The 19,159-nt window shown below is 40.7% G+C and overlaps 1 protein-coding gene across 2 annotated transcripts in view; it reads left to right on the forward strand.

Annotated features, from left to right (window-relative positions):
• LOC140453526 (arf-GAP with SH3 domain, ANK repeat and PH domain-containing protein 2-like) overlaps positions 1-19,159 on the forward strand; it is an 80,087-nt gene that overhangs the window by 9,473 nt on the left and 51,455 nt on the right. For both annotated transcript variants that reach the window (XM_072548278.1, XM_072548279.1), the window contains exons 3-4: positions 10,429-10,501; positions 17,087-17,232. In XM_072548278.1, the coding sequence (XP_072404379.1) occupies positions 10,429-10,501; positions 17,087-17,232 (219 nt within the window). The remainder of the gene's footprint in view (positions 1-10,428; positions 10,502-17,086; positions 17,233-19,159) is intronic.

Here is a 19,159-nt window from a genome sequence, read left to right on the forward strand (position 1 = left end):
CTATGTTCTCTGATCCGCGGGATAAATTCCAGCTTCTGCACTCTCCAGATAGCTATACATTGAAATCATTCCTTATGAATCATGATCTCTACTTAAGAATTCTCATTATATTTACTGCTATGTAGAAAAGGTCTGGTCAATGTTTGATTTTCATTCACTATGCCAGTTTAGTTTTGTGTATCTAGTGCAGCCTAACATTTTCCATCAAACCTAATTCAGATTCCTTGTCTGCAAATTTTTACCACGCTTGAGTCTGGCTCCAATGGCACACTGATGCTTAAGAGACTTGACCACAAATGCACAAACACTTGAGCATACAATTTTCCAAGTTTGACTCCTTGTGGTCTTAATATCCGACTCTGTTTGACATGTGCAATCCTTAGAGGGGGAGGAATACAAAATAAATATTTCCATACAGTTATGGACTTTTTCACTCATTCTGAAAAGTCAAAGCCAGAATTGGCCTGAAGGCTATCAGTGAATCATAGAAACTTACAGCACAGAAGGAAGTAATTCAGCTCCTTATGCCTTTGCAGTTTCCTTGGAAAAGTAGTCAAGCTTAGTTCCACATCCCTTTTCTGCCTGTGACCCTGCTGCATTTTGTAACCTAATGTATCGGCCCAGTTTTAAATGTCATTGATGGATCACTGATGCCTGAGCAAGGTGATGAATGGTAGTGTGCTTCTGCAGGCATTTTACATCCTGTGTGATAAAATTAGTTTCTGACCTGGTTGATTCTAAAGTTTCGAAAGATTTTCTTGAACAAACAAGACTGTGTTTTATTTTGTTAAAGAACAAGATTTTCTCTCCTCTGTGTCCCATGACAGCATTTATTAAAGGTTTTCCATGTATTCGATCCAGCAGAAAATATTTTTGGATGAAATTGAAATATTCAGGTTGGCAAGTGCCTTATAAAACCATCTTTCCCTCTGACAATAAACCAGTTTGAATAATTAGTTTTACAAAAAAACCTCTGGAAATTGAGAGTGGTTTTTATATCTTCAATGATTTGTTATGTCTTGGAGTGCACTTTCTGAAATGTTGGTGGAAGCAGATTCAATACTCACTGCCCTTTTCCAGCAGAAAATTGGATAAGTACTCGCGTAATAAATATTTGCAGAGCTGTTAGGGAAAGGGTTGCGGCGATGCTGCTCCTTTAAACAAGGTTATGTTGTCCTTTTTTTCAAGAGGGGTTGTAAAGGCAGAGGTTCCAGTTTGTCTGGGTTTTGGCGTCTTTGCTAATGGCTAACAGATATTGCCCATGGCAACAATCAGGGAAAAGGCTTTTAGTTTTTTTTTTAAACAGTTGTACAATGAAAGGGAAATGGCCACTTCTCCCAGTTGTGGGATTTCTTTCTTGTTTGGTTTAGTTTTTAGCAGGGGACCCAAAGAAGCCGCTACAGTGTAAGGAGGTCCCATGCTGATTCTGTCTCTGACATCTGTCTTGTAAGAACCTGTGTTTGAATTTACCTATTTGCCAAGGGCTGTATTAATGAGGATGTTGCAGGAAATTGGAACAGCATCATTAAGTTACGATTGTGTCATTTGGGGGTTTCACATAAGATGTTCTCTATTCTGTTCTCTTTTGTTGGTATTCCATTCAGTAGTCTGTAAATAAATCCTGTTTTTGTTTAAAACTGAATGGTTTGACCAGCTGCATCTCTCTTGGAATATCAACCTTGCTTCTGGATTAGTGGTGCTGGAAGAGCACAGCAGTTCAGGCAGCATCCAAGTAGCTTTGAAATCGACTTTTCGAGCAAAAGTCCTTCGTCGATTTCGAATCTACTTGGATGTTGCCTGAACTGCTGTGCTCTTCCAGCACCACTAATCCAGAATCTGGTTTCCAGCATCTGCAGTCATTGTTTTTACCTCGTTGATATCAACCTTGCATCTGCTTAAAACCACTAAAAAAACTAGAATCTGGGCTACCTTCTGGAAATGTTTTGATGGTAACAGAGTGGAGGAACATGATAAATTGGCTAGCTTTTTCAAAGAGCTGATATGGGATGATGGACTGAATGGTTTTAATTGTATATTTTTATGCCTCTGAGGTGTGTAGAGATGACAGTAATTTCCAGGAGTGTAATAGATTTTATTTATGATACTTTAAAATGTCTGCTCCACATTTTACAATTTCATACTTTCAGCAGCATCTACAGTTGACCAATTTGGAATGTACACTCAAGCTTAACTAGTCGAGCATAGTGTGTGCCAGTATCAAACAGATTAATGTAATCAAACACAATGAATGCTATAGTTTAATTATTTGTTGCTTGATTGTACAAATGTACTCTGTCCTAGGACTTGTTGGCTTAATGCTTAGCAGTCTGAAGACCTTTGTTGGACATAAGATATTCATACTTTAAAACATTCCATGATCTCTTCCTTGATATTCCTTACTCATAAAGGTCTGTGTTGTGTTGGTGTTTGGATGAGTGGCATTGGTTGGTGAGGGTATTACCCACATTGACGTGTCCTCCGCATCAACCTACGCAACATTGTTCTTCAATGTAGTTGATTAAAGGTTGTCTTCAAAAATCAATTGCGTTTAAGTATTGACCTGTAGCTGAGACTTCACAGAACTATTATCCATTAAAATTTGATAGCAAGCCAAATATGGAAGTTTTGGAATCAATCACCAAAAGCATGTTCAAAGAGGTAGGTGTTAAGCAAAGTCTTAGAGGAGAGAAGTGATGAGAAACTTAAAGAGCAAATTCCGACCTGGTGTTGAGTTGAGACCCTGACCATCGATGGTAAAGTGATTACTAACAGCTCAAATGTGTAGACGTTAAGTCTTTACTCCCACCTCTAGTTTGCTAGCTTTTGAAGTTCCAGCTATGGCTTTACACTTTTGCATTTAACGTTGTTCTCCCTGCTGCCTTAGCTGTTAGGCCTACATACACTTTTGAACGTGACTCTTTGTTTCTGGTTCCTTAGCTTGAATGTTTTAGGAACAAGAGAAGACAATGCAGCCTCTGCCATTCATCACATTTAATTATATCCCACCTGAGCTCCACATAAACTCTGTTAACTTGCCAAACATTCTTTAACTCAAAATAAAGTACAGATCTCAGTCTTGAGCTTCAATTGTCTCTGACATCCTTTGGCTTTATGATAGCATGCTAAATTGATACAAACCTTCATGTGCAAAAGGTGATTTCCCTTCTCAGTGGCCTAGCCCTAATCTTAATGTTATATTCACTGCTGTTCTGTTTTCTTCACTGGAGATTAGTATTTATTGTAACGTTGACCATGGCTCAGTAGGTAGTACATTTGTTTCTTGATTCAGATGTATTCTGGTGCTAGGTGAGAGCATAGCTTTAAATTAAGGGGGGGGTAGATATAGGAAATGATGTTAGGGGTAGGTTCTTCACTCAGCGAGTCGTAAGTTCATGGAATGCCCTGCCAGTAGCAGTGGTGGACTCTCCCTCTTTATGGGTATTTAAGCGGGCATTGGATAGGTATATGGAGGATAGTGGGCTAGTGTAGGTTAGGTGGGCTTTGATCGGCGCAACATCGAGGGCCGAAGGGCCTGTACTGCGCTGTATTCTTCTATGTTCTATGTTCTATGTTCTATTCCAGCACAAAGCTCCAGACTGATGGTCCCAGTGCAGTGCTGAGGGGCTGCAGCACTGTCCCAGGTGCTGACTTTCAGATGAGACTTTATACTGAACATCTATCCGTCTCTTTGTGCGATTTGCAAAAGATCACAGAGTAGCACAACTTGAAGAAGACCATGGGAACTTTCCCCGGTTCCTTGGCAAATACTAGGAGAAAGTGAGGACTGCAGATGCTGGAGATCAGAGTCAAAAGTGTGGTGTTGGAACAGCATAGCCAATCAGGCAGCATCTGAGGAGCAGGAGAGTCAACGTTTCGAGCATAAGCTCTTCATCAGGAGCTTATGCCCAAAACGTCGACTCTCCTGCTCCTCAGATGCTGCCTGATCAGCTGTGCTTTTCCAGCACCACACTTTTTGACTCTTGGCAAACACTTATCGCTAAACCTTGTAGAAGCTTACTGTGTGCACGTAGATGGTTGGGATTCTTATATTACAACTTTGACTGGTTGTAAAGTGTTTCAGGACAAGTAAGATGGGAAATGTTAAATAAATGTAAGTTTTTTTCTTTGCAAAAAGATTGTGCTGTTTAAGGCTCCTATTCTCTATAGAACAACACTGTAAAGGGTCTCTGAGGGGCAAGCTCTGCCTTAATAACATTATAGAGAGTAACTATTTCATATACCTCGTGATAGAGCATCTTAAAGGGTGGTTAAAACAAATTCTGTTCTCAATATACTCTGCTGTCCCCATGATCATAGGTACCAATCTATGATGAATACTAAGTCAATATGAATAGCCTTAATTGGCTGTCTAACTCTGAATTTTAATGGTGTTGGGTAGTAGGCATTCTTAGGGTATGATGTTCCTGCATGTTTTCTACCTCTGAATAACCTATCAAGGTATTATCTGTTCAGGAGAAAGTGAGGACTCCAGATGCTGGAGATCAGAGCTGCAAATGTGTTGCAGGAAAAGCGCAGCAGGTCAGGCAGCATCCAAGGAACAGGAGAATCGACGTTTTGGGCATCAGCCCTTCTTCAGGAATGAGGAAAGCCTGCTGGACACACTTTCCTCATTCCTGAAGAAGGGCTGATGCCCGAAACGTCGATTCTCCTGTTCCTTGGATGCTGCCTGACCTGCTGCGCTTTTCCTGCAACACATTTTCAGCTATTATCTGTTCACCCAACATTTACGTATGAACCCTTGTGTTCATATGGTAAGGCACCCATTTTAAATGAGTGTTGTGTCTTGCCTGGAAAGACTGCAGCAAGGAAAGTAGCATGAGTTCTTGTAACTCTGCTGTACAGATTGGAAAATAGCTCACAGCTGCATCGCTGCCTGATGTGACAGTGAGTCGTACTGAGAGAGTTTCAGTTGTGTGCAGAGCACAGCAAATCCAGCTGAGCTGCTGGAATTGGCTTAGCACCACACAGCCCTCTGACAGACAGGGGAATTCAACAAAGATGTTTGTATCTCATCTGGTTCCCAGAAACTGGAATGTTGTTTTATGTCTTCTTTGGTAGGGGAGGAGAAGTTGGTATTGACTTAAGCTGTCAAGCCCTCTCACTTGATTCATCACAGAAAAACTCAGGGAGAGGTCATTTGGCCCATCATTCATCTGCCACCAATTGACAGCTGTTACATTATCAGAATCATGATGAATCTGCTTTAGGGCAATGAATTCCAGACTGTAACAACTGGCTGTGTCATTTTATCTTCTCTGCCACTTGCTAATCATCTTTAAACCTATGTCCTCTAGTTAAAAATCCTGCTGCCAGGGGAAACAGGTTTCATTGTTTAATCTATCAAAGAGCTTGATTTGAACACCTTTTCTTTAAGAGAAACGTCCTGCAAATGAAGAAATTGTGTACGTGAGACACTAAAAGACTACTATTGCCTTGAAACTGTACTGTAATGTAAATCAGAAGTGGGGGAGCAGAATAAAATGGAGCAGATTGTGTTACAAGAACAACAAATGCCTTTTTTAAAACTTGCCAAGTGCCTGTGGACAAAGGGAGGTCTGTATTGTTTTGTTGTTTAAATTTGGATGAATTCCAAGTTGATGCAATAGGCTGTAGCCAGTAATTCTTTATCTACGCACAGTAAATAATCACTGGATGTCGATTTGTCTGTCTGTTATGACAGCCATCTGTCCTTTACTTCTAAAAGCTATCCCTCATAGACGGATTGTTTTGTAGGTTTTGATGGCCACTGTAGTACATTTCTAACTGTAGTCATTTCTTGCTTTAGCTTAGAGGGTTTTTATTTGACCCCTGCTGCACCCTTGCCTGACCTCTGAGGCATTCAGCAGGAGTTGCTGATTTCCAGTCAGCATTATGAACCCTGGGTGAAATCTTCCTTTCCAGCTTTTGGAGATTTGTTATGACCAGTCTCCAGGTGAGGATCCCCAATTCCTTATGATCTTGGGCGTTTAGGGTGGAGCTGACTTCCCTTCTCTATTCATCTCCTTCCGTCTGTTTGCAACAAGATTTAACTTTAAGAGATCCCATTGCTCATGGGTGCCTGTTCCAATTTCAATATATTTATGTTTTAAAAGAAGCCAAATTAACCAGCTTTTCTTCAGTTAAAGAGAGTGAGTTTGTTAGCTACTAAAATGTGACTCAGATTAGAAAAGTGAAGTGAGTAAAGAGTTGTACAAATCAGCCTTTACTTTGTCCTTGCTGAACATTGTGGCTGTCAACTTGTTAAAAATCACGCAACACCTTTTTATAGTTGCGCTATGTAATTTTTATTAACTTCTCCACCCAAGTCGAACACTGACTCCTCCACATCATGACTGTTAAACCGGGTGATTTTGGATGTATTGACTCAGCAGTTTAAGTAGTTGTTTTGGAGATTGAGTTCTGCAGATTAGCTGAAAGGTGTTGTCCGGTTTCATGTTCAACTGTAGCTTCTCACTGGGAGGTAATCCCAGCAATTGAGAAGGATTCTGTTCTTTTTGCAAGCTCAGGGCTGTCTAGGCTATTCCCAGCAGTAACCTGGATAGCACACTTTCTCTAGGTCAGTAGTACTAAAACTGACATGCTAATACTAGAACAGCAGGCAGTCACTGGAATACTAAATGAGTTTGCGAGCTCCAGAAGTGCCTTTATTTTTTAATTCCTCCTCTCGAGTTTTCTCCTGCCAGGAATAAATAAACATGTCTTTTGTTCCCCCAAAGATACTGTTCCCTCATGACCACTGTATGGGAAGAGAACTCACAGGTGATGGTTTTGGACAGTTTCTTTAGAAAATTCTCATGACTCTATTTCAGTTTCAATATTCCATGGTCTATCTCGAGGAAATGCTTTGTATGTCCTTTTCCATTTTGCATATAAAAGTCTTACTTAAATTCTCTATGCCCATAAGTAATTTGGGACAGTGATCCATTATCGTGACAATGTACAGACCTCTCACTCCATCCATTGTGAGGTCAGCTGATGCAAACTAAAGGTTATAGAGTCATAGAGATGTACAGCGCGGAAACAGACACTTTGGTCCAACTTGTCCATGCCGACCAACTATCCTAAATTAATCAAGTCCCATTTGTCACACTGGGACCATATCCCTCTAAACCCTTTCTATTCAGAAACCCATCCAGATGCTTTTAAAATGTTGTAACTGTACCAGCCTCCACCACTTCCTCTGGCAGCTCATTCCATATACACACCACCCTCCCTGTGAAAAGGTTGCCCCTTAAATCTTTCCCTCTCACCTCAACCTTGTCTACTTACCCTATCCATGCCCCTCATGATTTTATAAACCTCTATAAGATTATCTCAACCTATTCAGCCTCTCCATATAGCTCAAACCCTCCAACCCTAGCAACATTTTTGTAAATCTTTTCTTTCATGTATCACAGCAACTTTCCTAGTAGTAGGGATACCAGAATTGCACGTAGTATTCCAAAAGTGGCCTAACGTTTTGTACAGCTGCAACATGACCTCCCAACTCCTATGGTCAGTGCACTGACCAATAAAGGTAAGCAAACCAAACACCACCTTCTTCACTATCCTCTTTATCTGCAACTCCACTTGTAAGAAACTACGAATCTGCACTCCAAGGACTCTTTTTCTTCTGCAACCTCCACCCCAGGACCTTATCATTAAGTGTAGAAGTCCTGCCCTGATTTGCCTTTCCTAAATGCCTTTCTAAATTAATCTCCATCTGCCATTCCTCGGCCCATTGACCCATTTGATCGAGATCCCATTGTACTCTGAGGTAACGTTCTTCACTGTTCACTACATCTCCAATCTTGGTGTCATCTGCAAACTTACTAACCATACCTCCTATGTTCACATCTAAATTATTTATATAAATGACAAAAAGCTGTGGACCCAGCATTAATCCTTGGGGCACACCACTGGTCACAGGCCTGCAACCTGAAAAGCAACCCTCCACCTCAGTCTTCTCCCTTGGTGCCAGTTCTGTAACCAAATGATTGGTTTTCCCTATATTCCATGTGATCTAACCTTGCTAACTGGTCACCCATGAGGAACCTTGTCAAACGTTTTTCTGAAGTCCACATCGATCACATCCATCACTCTGCCCTCATCAGTGCTCTTTGTTACTTCTTCAAAAAACTCAGTCAAGTTATTGTTATGATGTGACAATCAAATTTGGGAAGGGGGGAGTCAAGAAGGTAGAAGAGATGGTATTGGACACAGGGGGTAATAGGTAGTGTCAGATATGGGGATGAAAGAGAGAGTTGAGGCTGAGGTGAGCCAAAGTGGGGAAAGTAGCAAAGAGAGACATCGGCCAGTCCTGAGTGAGTGGCACAAATTCCCTCTGGAACTATTCTACCCATTTTGGTTTAGTGACATTAGTTTTTTGCTTGGTTAGCTTTCGATTCTTAAGCATTCAGGGGAGAGGTATAATCAATAGAAAGAGGTAAAGGTGGCAACTTTGAACATAGCTTGGCTCCTGGTGATGAGCATTACAGCTATGCAAATATGTACTTGAGGGACAAAACTGTGATTGGTTGCTTGCAGAAGTATCAGACTATCAGAAGTAAAACTAAAATACTTTTACAGAGCTTTATCGTATAATGGGATAGTTGGCTTACATTCATTGAAAAACTGATGAGCAACATGCAGGGATGGTTGTCTTCAGGTGGAAGTGGCGATTGGATGTCTCATGGTGAAAAAGAGCCAGTTTGGGACAAGGAAGCTGTTAATCCTGACCTCATCAGATCAAATTGCAAGGGTTACTAATTTATATGGAACAATATGGAAGGAAAGTGCTGATTGGTAGAGGCATTGCTCAATGATGACTGATAGTTAACTGCTTAGCTTTGTTTATATTTTAAACCAGACAGGTTAATTCTGATTCATCAAGGTGTTGCCCTGCAAAATGAGGATAGCTGTCACCTATTTTGTTCAGTTGAAGGAGGTGTAGTGTGTGTACATCTATCTTCTGTTAAATAATAGGACCTTTGTGTATTGATATGTAGCTTCCAGAATGTGCAAGTGAGCCATACAGTGAGGCCAACTGATGAGCCTGAATCGATTGACAATGTAATTCTTCTCACACGCCAGCTTATTTAACCAATGCTGTCCAATTGCAGAATCACATCTAATGTGTGACATTAGGAACATGACATGGGACATTTGAGAGTTTTGCAAGTGCAAGTTGATGTGTTTCATTACAACCAGCAGAAGGGTATTTTGCATGATCTGTCAGTTTTTGGGAAGTATTAACTGTGGATGCAGCTATCAATACAGCAGCACTGAAATTCAGTTGGCATCCTACCCACTTGTGTGATAGATGTACATCTTTTTGGCTTGGCAGCAACATCCTGTTAGTGGCATAACAATACATGGGTCATATTAACAGCCTCCTCCTTGCCTTGGTTGGTAGTACTCTTGCCTCTGGATAAGGTTCAAGCCCTTCTTCAGAAACATGGGCACAAAATGCAGGCTGATACATCCAGGTGGTTTTTGGACAAGTTGCTACATCAAGGCCCCATCTAGCTCTCTTGGATGGACATAAATATTCATGAAACTATTTTGAAGAGGAGGCCAGGGGAGTTCTGTTCAGTGTCCTGCCATATATTAATCTGTCAAACCAGCATCACTGGAAATATTCTGTGATCTGTTATAGTCATTGCTGTTTGTTGGACCTTACACTGTAGGCAAATTATTTGCCACATTTCCTATGTCTTAACACACAATACACATCAGAAAGTACCAAGAAGTTAGGATATTCTGAGGTCATGAAAGATGCAATAAACTTAAATTGTTTGCTAAATCTGAGCGGGTGATTGACTATCACCTACACTCGGACAAAGTTCAAAAATGAACATGGTTACCATGAGTGGCTTGTTTCTCTGTTGTAAATTCCATATGATATCAGTATAACAATACAGCAGTGTGATTTTCATCATATTTACATATTAGATTGAGCAATATACAGTGTAAGTTATTTGCCTTTTCAAATCTGGAGGCTTTGGATAAATGTTATGCTTTGAGACTTTCTTCCATGTTAACATTGTCACAAGGACTACTATTCAACTTGTAAAGAGCTCTGTTCAGACTGCACCTAGACTCCTGTCTCCAGATCTTCTTGTTGAAATGCAAGAATGACTTTTGGCCATTACCCAATGGTGCTAATGAAAGCCACAAGATAATTTTGTCTGAGGAATGAGTGGATGAGTGGGAAAAATGAGAGAAGGGGGGTTGCTTTTGAGTTTCTTGACTTTTCTTTTGCGAAATCATGCATGGGTTCAATTCAGTCACTTCTGTTGAATGTATGCTTGTCGCTATGTATGCTGTCAGTGCAAGCTGATTGGGCTGTGTATCGCTCTATGTTGCTGGCTCTGTTGGAAGTTTCCTGAGGAGTTGTGTCTTGATGGTACTTTTTTTTTCTTTTAGTCGCTGGAAGCAGATCAGGCCATCCTACTGAAGATGAAGAAGTTGATTAAAGCTATTCACTCCTCTGGACTCTGTAAGTCACACACTCTGACTAGGGTTATAGAGTCTCAATCCAAATGTATTAATTCTTGAGACTCTATGATTGACTGAAGCTGTGCTGTGTGAGGGAAAATATTTCCCTCTGACAAATGTGGAATGGAGAGGGATGAATGGAGAATTTTGTGTGGTGGATAATAGTCTATAAAAGAGCTGCTTGTGTGAGTACATTTCCAAAGATGGGAGAGTTATTAAGGCTTAGGCATTTCTCCTGCTTCACTAACTTGCCAGTTTAGTACGCGTGATGAACAGTGAGTTGTTCTAATTTACAAATGCACTTGAGGTGAATGCCAACCCAGATAGACATTACTTTTCTATTCAGTTTGTGAGTATATGCAGCTTCAAAATATTCTCAATAGGCCTCAGCAAAACATGAGCTAGTGGTGCAGTCTCTTTTAGCACCCTCTCCTCCCCACCAATCTTTCTGCATGTTGCTGTTGGCTGTGGCCTACGGGATAGAATTCTCACTTCTGAGTCAGAATATTAGCCACTCCAGAGGTTTAAGCGCCTAATACATTTGCAACTTTCTCGCCATTGAAAGCAGTTCTGCATTGTTAGTGTCTTATTTCAGACAAGAATTAAATCAAAGCCTTCTTACCCTCTCAAATGGATGTAAATGGTCCCGTGACACTAGTTGAAAAAGAACAGAGATCTTCCTGGTGGCCTGCCAATATTTGTTCCTAAACCAACATCACTTTTTAAAAAAAAGAAACCAGATGATCTGATTATTATCACACTGCTGTTTGCAGAACCACTGTCCACAAATGATCTGTGTTTTCTACAGTAACTGTACTTTTAAAGTATTGTAAGCTGTAAAACAAAGTGGGATATAATGAGGTCCTGAAAGTTGGACTATAAACTCGGAACCATGAATGCCAGCAGAGGTCATAAAACCGTAAGCAACAAAGGAGGCCATTGGGCCTATCGTGTCTGTGCTGGTTCTATCTATTCCATCATTTTGCTTCTAACTCTGAATTTTCAGCTATGTCAATATTCATCCATGCTTTGTTTTTAATAAATAAAATTGCCTCTTCCTATATTGGAGCAGTCCAGGGTCTAACAAATCTGCGTCAAGGAATTGTCCCTTCCTCCACTTCACCTCAGTTTTGGCTTAAACTGGTGACCTGGCAATATTGAGTCTAAGGCTTTAGGAGATAACATTTGAGTCTGAGGCTAGGGTGAGGATTCTAAGAATGTGAAATTCTGAAAACCCTCTGTTTACCTTCATCAGAAATGATTACTAGTTGATCATTTCAGCTAGTAATGGACTGATTAACTCAACATTGCTAGCTGAAATGATCAGCTAGTAATCATTTATGTTGAAATTAAACAGGGTTTAAATGAAGTAATAAGATAAAGAACAAAATAAGGAACAGAAGGCTATCAAATAGGGGAAGTGGTTGACTTCAACAGGTAAGGTGTCCACAGTCCTACTGGGTCACAGGGCTGCTCTCTTATTAGAGAGGGACAGATGCCTGGTGGTTGTTTAACCTGAACATCACTGTGCTTCAGGCTAAGGGGTGAGGTTGACAAGAAGAATACTTCACAGTAACCTCAGCCACTGTTGCAATTGAATCCATGCTGTAGGCATCACTCTGTATCACACACCAGCCATTCAGCCAACTGAACCAAATGGCCTCCAAAAGGGTTTATCAGATAAAAATCCAGTCATTGATAAGACAATGCAAATATTACTCCCACCAAGAATTGAATGATTGGAATCTCATTGTTCAGAACCAGCAGTTCAAAGAGAATAGTCCCATTTCTTACTGGCTATGTGCCTTGTGGGCATCTGCAGAGAAAACAAGATTTTATTCCCCTGTGTGCTACAATTGATGCCCTCTCCACCCAGCAACAGTTTTATTTCATTTTAAAAAGAACAGTATGGAGCTGTATGAGAGTGGCCAAACTGTACACCATAACATCAATCTGTGGGCAAAATGCTGGTGGAAAACAAATTGGTGTCTGGATTATTTGCCAATTTGTATAATGTTGTTTGATCTTTTGATTTTATTTGGATATATGCCAAATAATGGGGCCATAGATTTAAACATTAAACTGGAAAATATTAAGATCAGTTTTGCGCATGGAAGGAAGGTTCATCTCAAGGGCTGTCTGATTGCTAGAATATATTACGAATCTTTCCAAACTGCACATTCTTTCCTTCACTCACTCTTGCTCTGAAAAAAGAACAATTAGATTTCTAGCGCTCTGTCTTAAGTCAACCTGTTCAGGCGTGTTATGACACATCTCTGGGGCAGAATCAACTTGAAGCCAGGTCTCCTGGCCTAGTGCTAAGAGCACAAGAATCTTCAAAATTAAAGATCACACAACACCAGGTTATAGTTCAACAGGTTTATTTGGAAGCATTAGTCTTTGAAGCACTGCTTCTTCATCAGGTGGTTGTCAAGCAGGTCTGTAAAACACTGAATTTATAGCAAAAGATTATAGTGTCATGCAGCTGAAATGATATATTGAACAAACCTAGAATAGATCTTTCATTTTTGGAATGAGTTTAGAATTATATGCAAATATAATTGTGCAAGTATAAATGCACCCCATAAGTTTGTGTGTGTGTGTGCAGGAGAGAGAGAGAGAGAGAGACTGTGAGTGTGAGTGCATGTGAGAGAGTGTGTGCTTGCATGTGTGCAAGCTTGCTAAAGTATGTGTGAGAGTATGAAGCATTATAAGCCTGTGAGAGGATGTGTGCGTGGCTACGTCAATGGATGAATGGACACCGCACAACAATCACCAGACAAGTGTGTTCCCTCCCAGTTGGGGAACACTTCAGCAGTCTGGGACATTCGGCCGCGGACCTTCAGGTGGCCATCCTTCAAGGCGGACTTTGGGACAGGCAACAATGCAGAGTGGCCGAGCAGAGGCCGATAGCTATGGGGATGGTCTCAACCAGGACCTTGGGTTCATGTCACACTGCAGGTGACCACGCGTGCATGTGCGCGCACACACAAACGCTCATGCACACATACACTCATGCAGACTCTCTCTCATACGCATACATATACAACTCACACCCATGCACAAATCCTCTCTCTCTCTCTCTCCTGCAAGCACACACATATAAATTTATGGGGTGAATTTATATTTGCAGAATTATATTTGCATATACATTCTATTTTGCTCAATAAATGCGTAATCTACAGGTGGTCAATCTATGTAATACCTTGTAAATTCCACTTTAGAAATAGGACCAGTCTGACTTAAGACTGGGAAACAGACAGCCACTAACCTTACAACTTTAATGCACTGTCTGAGCTGAGATTGCACCTTTTGTTATAAAACCTTAAGTTATCTTGAGAATTTGACCTAAAAGAAGTTCTGAGATTTACATATTAAAGAAGCAAAACTAGCAAACTCATTCTAAAAGATGAAAGACTTAACAATATTTAGGTTTGTTCAATATATCACTTCAGCTGCATGACACTGTAATCTTTTGCTATAAATTCTGTGTCTTATGATCCTGCTTCACAACCACCTGATGAAGGAGCAGTATTTTGAAAGCTAGTGCTTCCAAATAAACCTGTTGGACTATAACCTGATATTGTGTGATTTTTAACTTTGTCCACCCCAGTCCAACAGCAGCACCTCCAAACCATGACTAGAATCTCCAATATTGTGAGCTACTTGATGTGTCATTCCCATTATGTGACAATCTTGAGTGCAGGGGACATGTCTGCTCCATTCACTGAAAGATTCGCCATGACTGTATGTTGACTAAAACCAATTTCAAACGTAACTACAAACATACCTGCATTGGTATTGGGATTGTTACTGTAGTATTGCACCACGATTCACTTCAGTCCACTGTCCCACCTGCAGTCTACGCAACCTGAGCAGAAAATGCTGAAACAAATCTTTTCAGGCTTGTGAAAGGAGACAATTGCAACTACAACTTGAGGAAGTTTATATTTGCTTGTCTATACACATCTGGAGTTCAGCAATTTGATCTGAGCATCACTCCTCTTGAAGGATATTTTGGTGATAAATGGAGCTGCAGTACAGAGTCACCAGAGTGACAGGGAGTTCTGAGGAATGGTCATTTGTTCTGAAATGGTAACTCTGATTTCTCTCCACAGATGCTGCCAGTCCTGCTGAGCATACCAGAATGACAATTGGGTTATTAGGGCACATTAGACTTGTATTCATTTGATCACAGAAGATAATCTAGTTGATGTGTTTGAGATTTGAAATCAATCGTTTGTTTAATCCCTGTCTGGGGAAGTCTGGAGCAAAGAGGCGTAGCACTAGAATTCAACATCCAGTGGTAGCCTGAGGAAGAACTTGGCCACTCAAGGAGTAGTGGAAACCTGGAATGCTCTCCTCAAGAGTTTGAGGCTGGGGGTCAATTGAATATTTATAGTTTTGAAGTTGAAGCATAAAAATACAAAGGTAATGATGTAATGCTGAACACTTAAAACACTGATTTGCTTCAACTGGATCATTCAATCTGATTTTGGGCATTGTCCAGGAAGCATGTGAAGGCTTTAGATAGAGTTCAGGATAGGGTCGAAGGAATGGTTCCAGGGACATTTTATGCAGACAGGTTGGAGAAGCTGGAGTGATTATTTTAGAGGAGACTGTGGATGGGAAATTTTTTTTATAGAGGTGCTCAAAGCCATAATGCATTGTTATATATGAACAATCTGGATGAAGGAACTGTGGGTTTTTGCTGAGTTTGGAGATGTCACAAAGCACAGAGCACTGACAAGTAGTGTTGAGGATGCAGGGTGGCTGCAGAAGGACTTGAACAGATGAGGAGAGTGGGCAGATAAGTGACAGATGGAATACCATGTGGCAAAGTGTGAGGTTTTATATTTTGGTAGGTATTTTTGGTAAGGGCGGCCTGGTGCTCAGTGGTTAGCACTGCTGCTTCACAGCACCAGGGACCTGGTTCGATTCCCACCTTGGGCAATTATAAGTGTGGAGTTTGTACATTCTCTCTGTGTCTGCGTGGGATGTACAGGGGTAGGCTACTTTCTAAATGGGGAAAAGCTTCAGATATCTGAAGTACAGAGGGGCTTGGGAGTCCTAGTTCAGGATTCTCTTGTAGTTAACATGCAGGTTCAGCTGGTGGTTAGACAAATGTAGTGTTGTGTTCATTTCAAGAGGGCTAGAGTACAAGAGTAGAAAAGTACAGCTGAGGTTGATCAGACTGCATTTGGAATGTTGTGCGCAGTTTTGCCCCTCCCCTCCCACCTGGTATCTAGGGAAAATTGTGCTGGAATTAAAGGGGGTCCAGAGGAGGTTTACAATAGTAGTCCCAGGGATGAAGGGCTTATCTTTTGAAGAGTGGTTGAGAACTTGGGGTGTATACTGAGTGGGGTTTAGAAGGACAAAGGGAGGTCTGATTTGCAGGATACTGAGAGACCTGGGTAGAGTGAAAGTGGAGATGATGCTTCATTAGTAGGAGAGACTAGGACTGGGGACAGAGCCACAGAGTGAAGGGGCAACCCTTTAGAATTGGGATGAGGAATTTTTTACAATCAGAAGGCGATGACTGTGGAACTCATTGCCGTAGAGGGCTCTAGTGGACTAGTCATTGAGTGTATAAGACAGAAAGGTTTTTGATTGGAAAGAGGAACATGGGTTATAGGGAGAAGGCAGGAGAGTTGGGTTGAGAAACAAATCTGCCATAATCGACTGAAGAGCTGAATAGCCTAATGCTACTCCGATATCTTATGGTCTTGTGATGGGGCAGGGTTAGATGGAGAGAAATCCATTCTCATTGACCGAAGGATCAGGAACCAGAGGATATCAATTAAGGTGATTGGCAAAAGTGGCAGCAGGACACTAGAAAAAAAGCACTTTCAGTCGCAAATGATTAGGAGCTGGAACGTTCTTTCCTAGGAGTGTGCTGGATGCAGGTTCATTTGTGGCTACCAGAAAAAAAGGAATTAGATGAGCACCAAATAAACACGGGTAAACAAATCAGAGTTACAGGAAAAGGGAGAGGAGGTGGAGCCTGCGGAACTACAATTCCAGAGTGCTAGCATGGGCATAACAGCCTTCTGTGCTGTCACCATTTTACAGTCTTATGCATCCAGCATTTCATAGATTTTTATTAGACAATGAATTTAAAGTATTGACCAATTTCAGTTGAATCCCCCTGAAAGCTTCATTTGATTTCAGATTTTTGCAAGCTTATTATTTATATATTAGAACTTTTGTTTCTAGTGAAAGTTTTCCTTGATACTCATTTGTAAATGCAACATATTTAATGAGATCTATCGATCTTGCTGGTTTCCCTTTCCCTTCCCAGCCTGAGAATTTCATCTGTTTAGTGTGAAGGTAAGTAATGCTGGCTGGGTTTGATGTAACTATACCACTGTTATCCTGTATGTTCCTGATTATACTGTAGTGGAGGGAGGTGTTGGGAGAATGAATGATTTATTGGTTTGGATTCTCCTTCACTACAGAAACTGGTACAGAGAATGTACTTGGAGACCAGTTGACATTGTGTGTTGATGTGGGAGTTAGTATGGGTGTCCAATGAACCTTTATCTAACAAGAAGCCTGTTTTTTTTCCTTTGATGTTGGTGTTCAGCACATGTGGAGAATAAGGAGCAGTACATTGAAGTTCTGGAAAGTTTTGGGAACCACCATCTATCTCAAAACAAGAATGAGTTGTCTATGGGTTTCCTTAACCTTGGTGTTTTCACACGTGAAGTAACAGCACTCTTTAAAAACCTGGTAAGTGTGTTCAACTCACCATTTCACTGTGTGCCATTGTAAGCATCTGGTTTTTAGTAGATGAAAGGAAAATAAGCTAAGTGGTAGACATAAGAGGTTTCAAAGGGACATAGAGAGTTCAGAAGGTGGCAGATAGAGCTTAATGCATTTAAATTATTGTGTTTGGAAATCATTCTGTTATGAAAGTACAGCCAGCAATTAGGAAAACAATTGACGTTAACCTTTTAATGCAAGGGTATTGGTTTACAAGAATACAAAGACTTGCCGCAATTATATATGTGACCTGGTGGGCAGTAGCTGTCATACTGTGTCTGGTTTATTTATCATTACATAGGGAACAATCTATTATCTTTAGGATTATGGCATTAGGTGAGATTTACTAAATTGATTCTTGGGATGAGAATTGTCTTGTGGGAATGGGGGGAGACGAGAAGAAAAACATCTCTGTTAACCAAAAAACCTCTCAGTGATGGAGTTTAAAGCACATGTTTATTGTTGTCCACTTCACACAGGCCCCTGTTATCATAGGAACAGGAGTTGGCCATTCAACCTATTGAGTTTGCAACACCAATTAATATGATCACGGTTGATCAATCATTTCTATGTCTTTTGTCCAATCTATCCTTTGATACCATTAATAATCAAAGTTTACAAGTCTCTCTACTTCAAATATACTCAAAAATAGAGTTTTAACAGCCTTCTAGGTAAGACAATTCCAAAGATTCGCCACTCTGAGTTTAAAAAGACAACTCCTCTTCTCAATCCTAAATGGCAACAACTTTATTTTTAGATTGTGCTTGATCATCTTACCTGCACCTACTCTGTCTGTGTTTTAAGAATTTTGTAGGTTTCAATGAGACACTTCTCACTCTTGAAATTTTGGAGAATTCCGGCTTAGTTTTCTAAATCTCTCTTCATAGGAAAGTCCTGCTAACCTGGGAACGAGTCTAATGAATCTTTGCACTCCCTCTTTCGGCAGTAATATCTTTCCTGAGATAAAGAGGCCAAAACTACACAGTTATCTCAAACTTCAGCCCTGGGTCTGCTAGTTTCCATTATGACTCGACTGTCTTGTTTGCCCTTCTGTTTTTCTTCTCTCCTTCCACTGTGTAACAGTGAATGACAACAGTTGTTATTGGTAGTGCTGAACCAACACTTCCAAAGCCATTCTTGATGAAATATCCCATCATGTCAGGAAGAAAAAGAGCATGACTAGACCAGGAAAACATGCACTTTAATTTGAACCCTCTTGCCCCTCCTTCATTGACAGGTTAGATGCTGAGAGGCTCTTGTCCAGTCTAGAACTAGGGGTCATAGTCTCGAAATAGATGGTATTTTCAATACTGAGATCTCTGGGTTTTTCTTTTGACACTAACGTAACTGAGGAATATGGCTATAAGGCTGATTAGAGCAGTGCAACCATGATCTTGCTGTGGAGGATAGCTGAACCACATGGCCTTGGTGTTCCTGTTTCTTATGTTTATCTAAGTTGCTGGAACACTCAAATTGTAGATTTGTTAGGTATACAATATTGTAACAATATACAGTATTACCGTAGCGTTTACTTATCAAGATCCCGCCCTCAACCATACCTAATGGGAACTCCAGAAGTGTCCCAGTTCTGAGCTCAGTATCCTGTGTTTTTCTGAATTCAAATAGTCACTACAGACAGTTACCTTCCATTAAGCACATTGCTTATTTCCAGTTTTTTATCCACCTATCTGCTACTGACATTCTCACCTATGTCTTTAGTATCGCTAGATCTGACAATTCCAGTGTTCTACTGGCTAACTTCCCATTTTGAATCCTCTGTGAACTTGGTCATCCAAAATGTTACTGCCTGTATCCTTACTCCAACCACATGATCTATTTACCTCTGTTCCATTTTCAAGGAATAGGTGACTTGTGTATTTGCTAGTTAGTTGTC

Source organism: Chiloscyllium punctatum, chromosome 27, assembly GCF_047496795.1.
Source record: "Chiloscyllium punctatum isolate Juve2018m chromosome 27, sChiPun1.3, whole genome shotgun sequence".
NCBI lineage: Eukaryota > Metazoa > Chordata > Chondrichthyes > Orectolobiformes > Hemiscylliidae > Chiloscyllium > Chiloscyllium punctatum.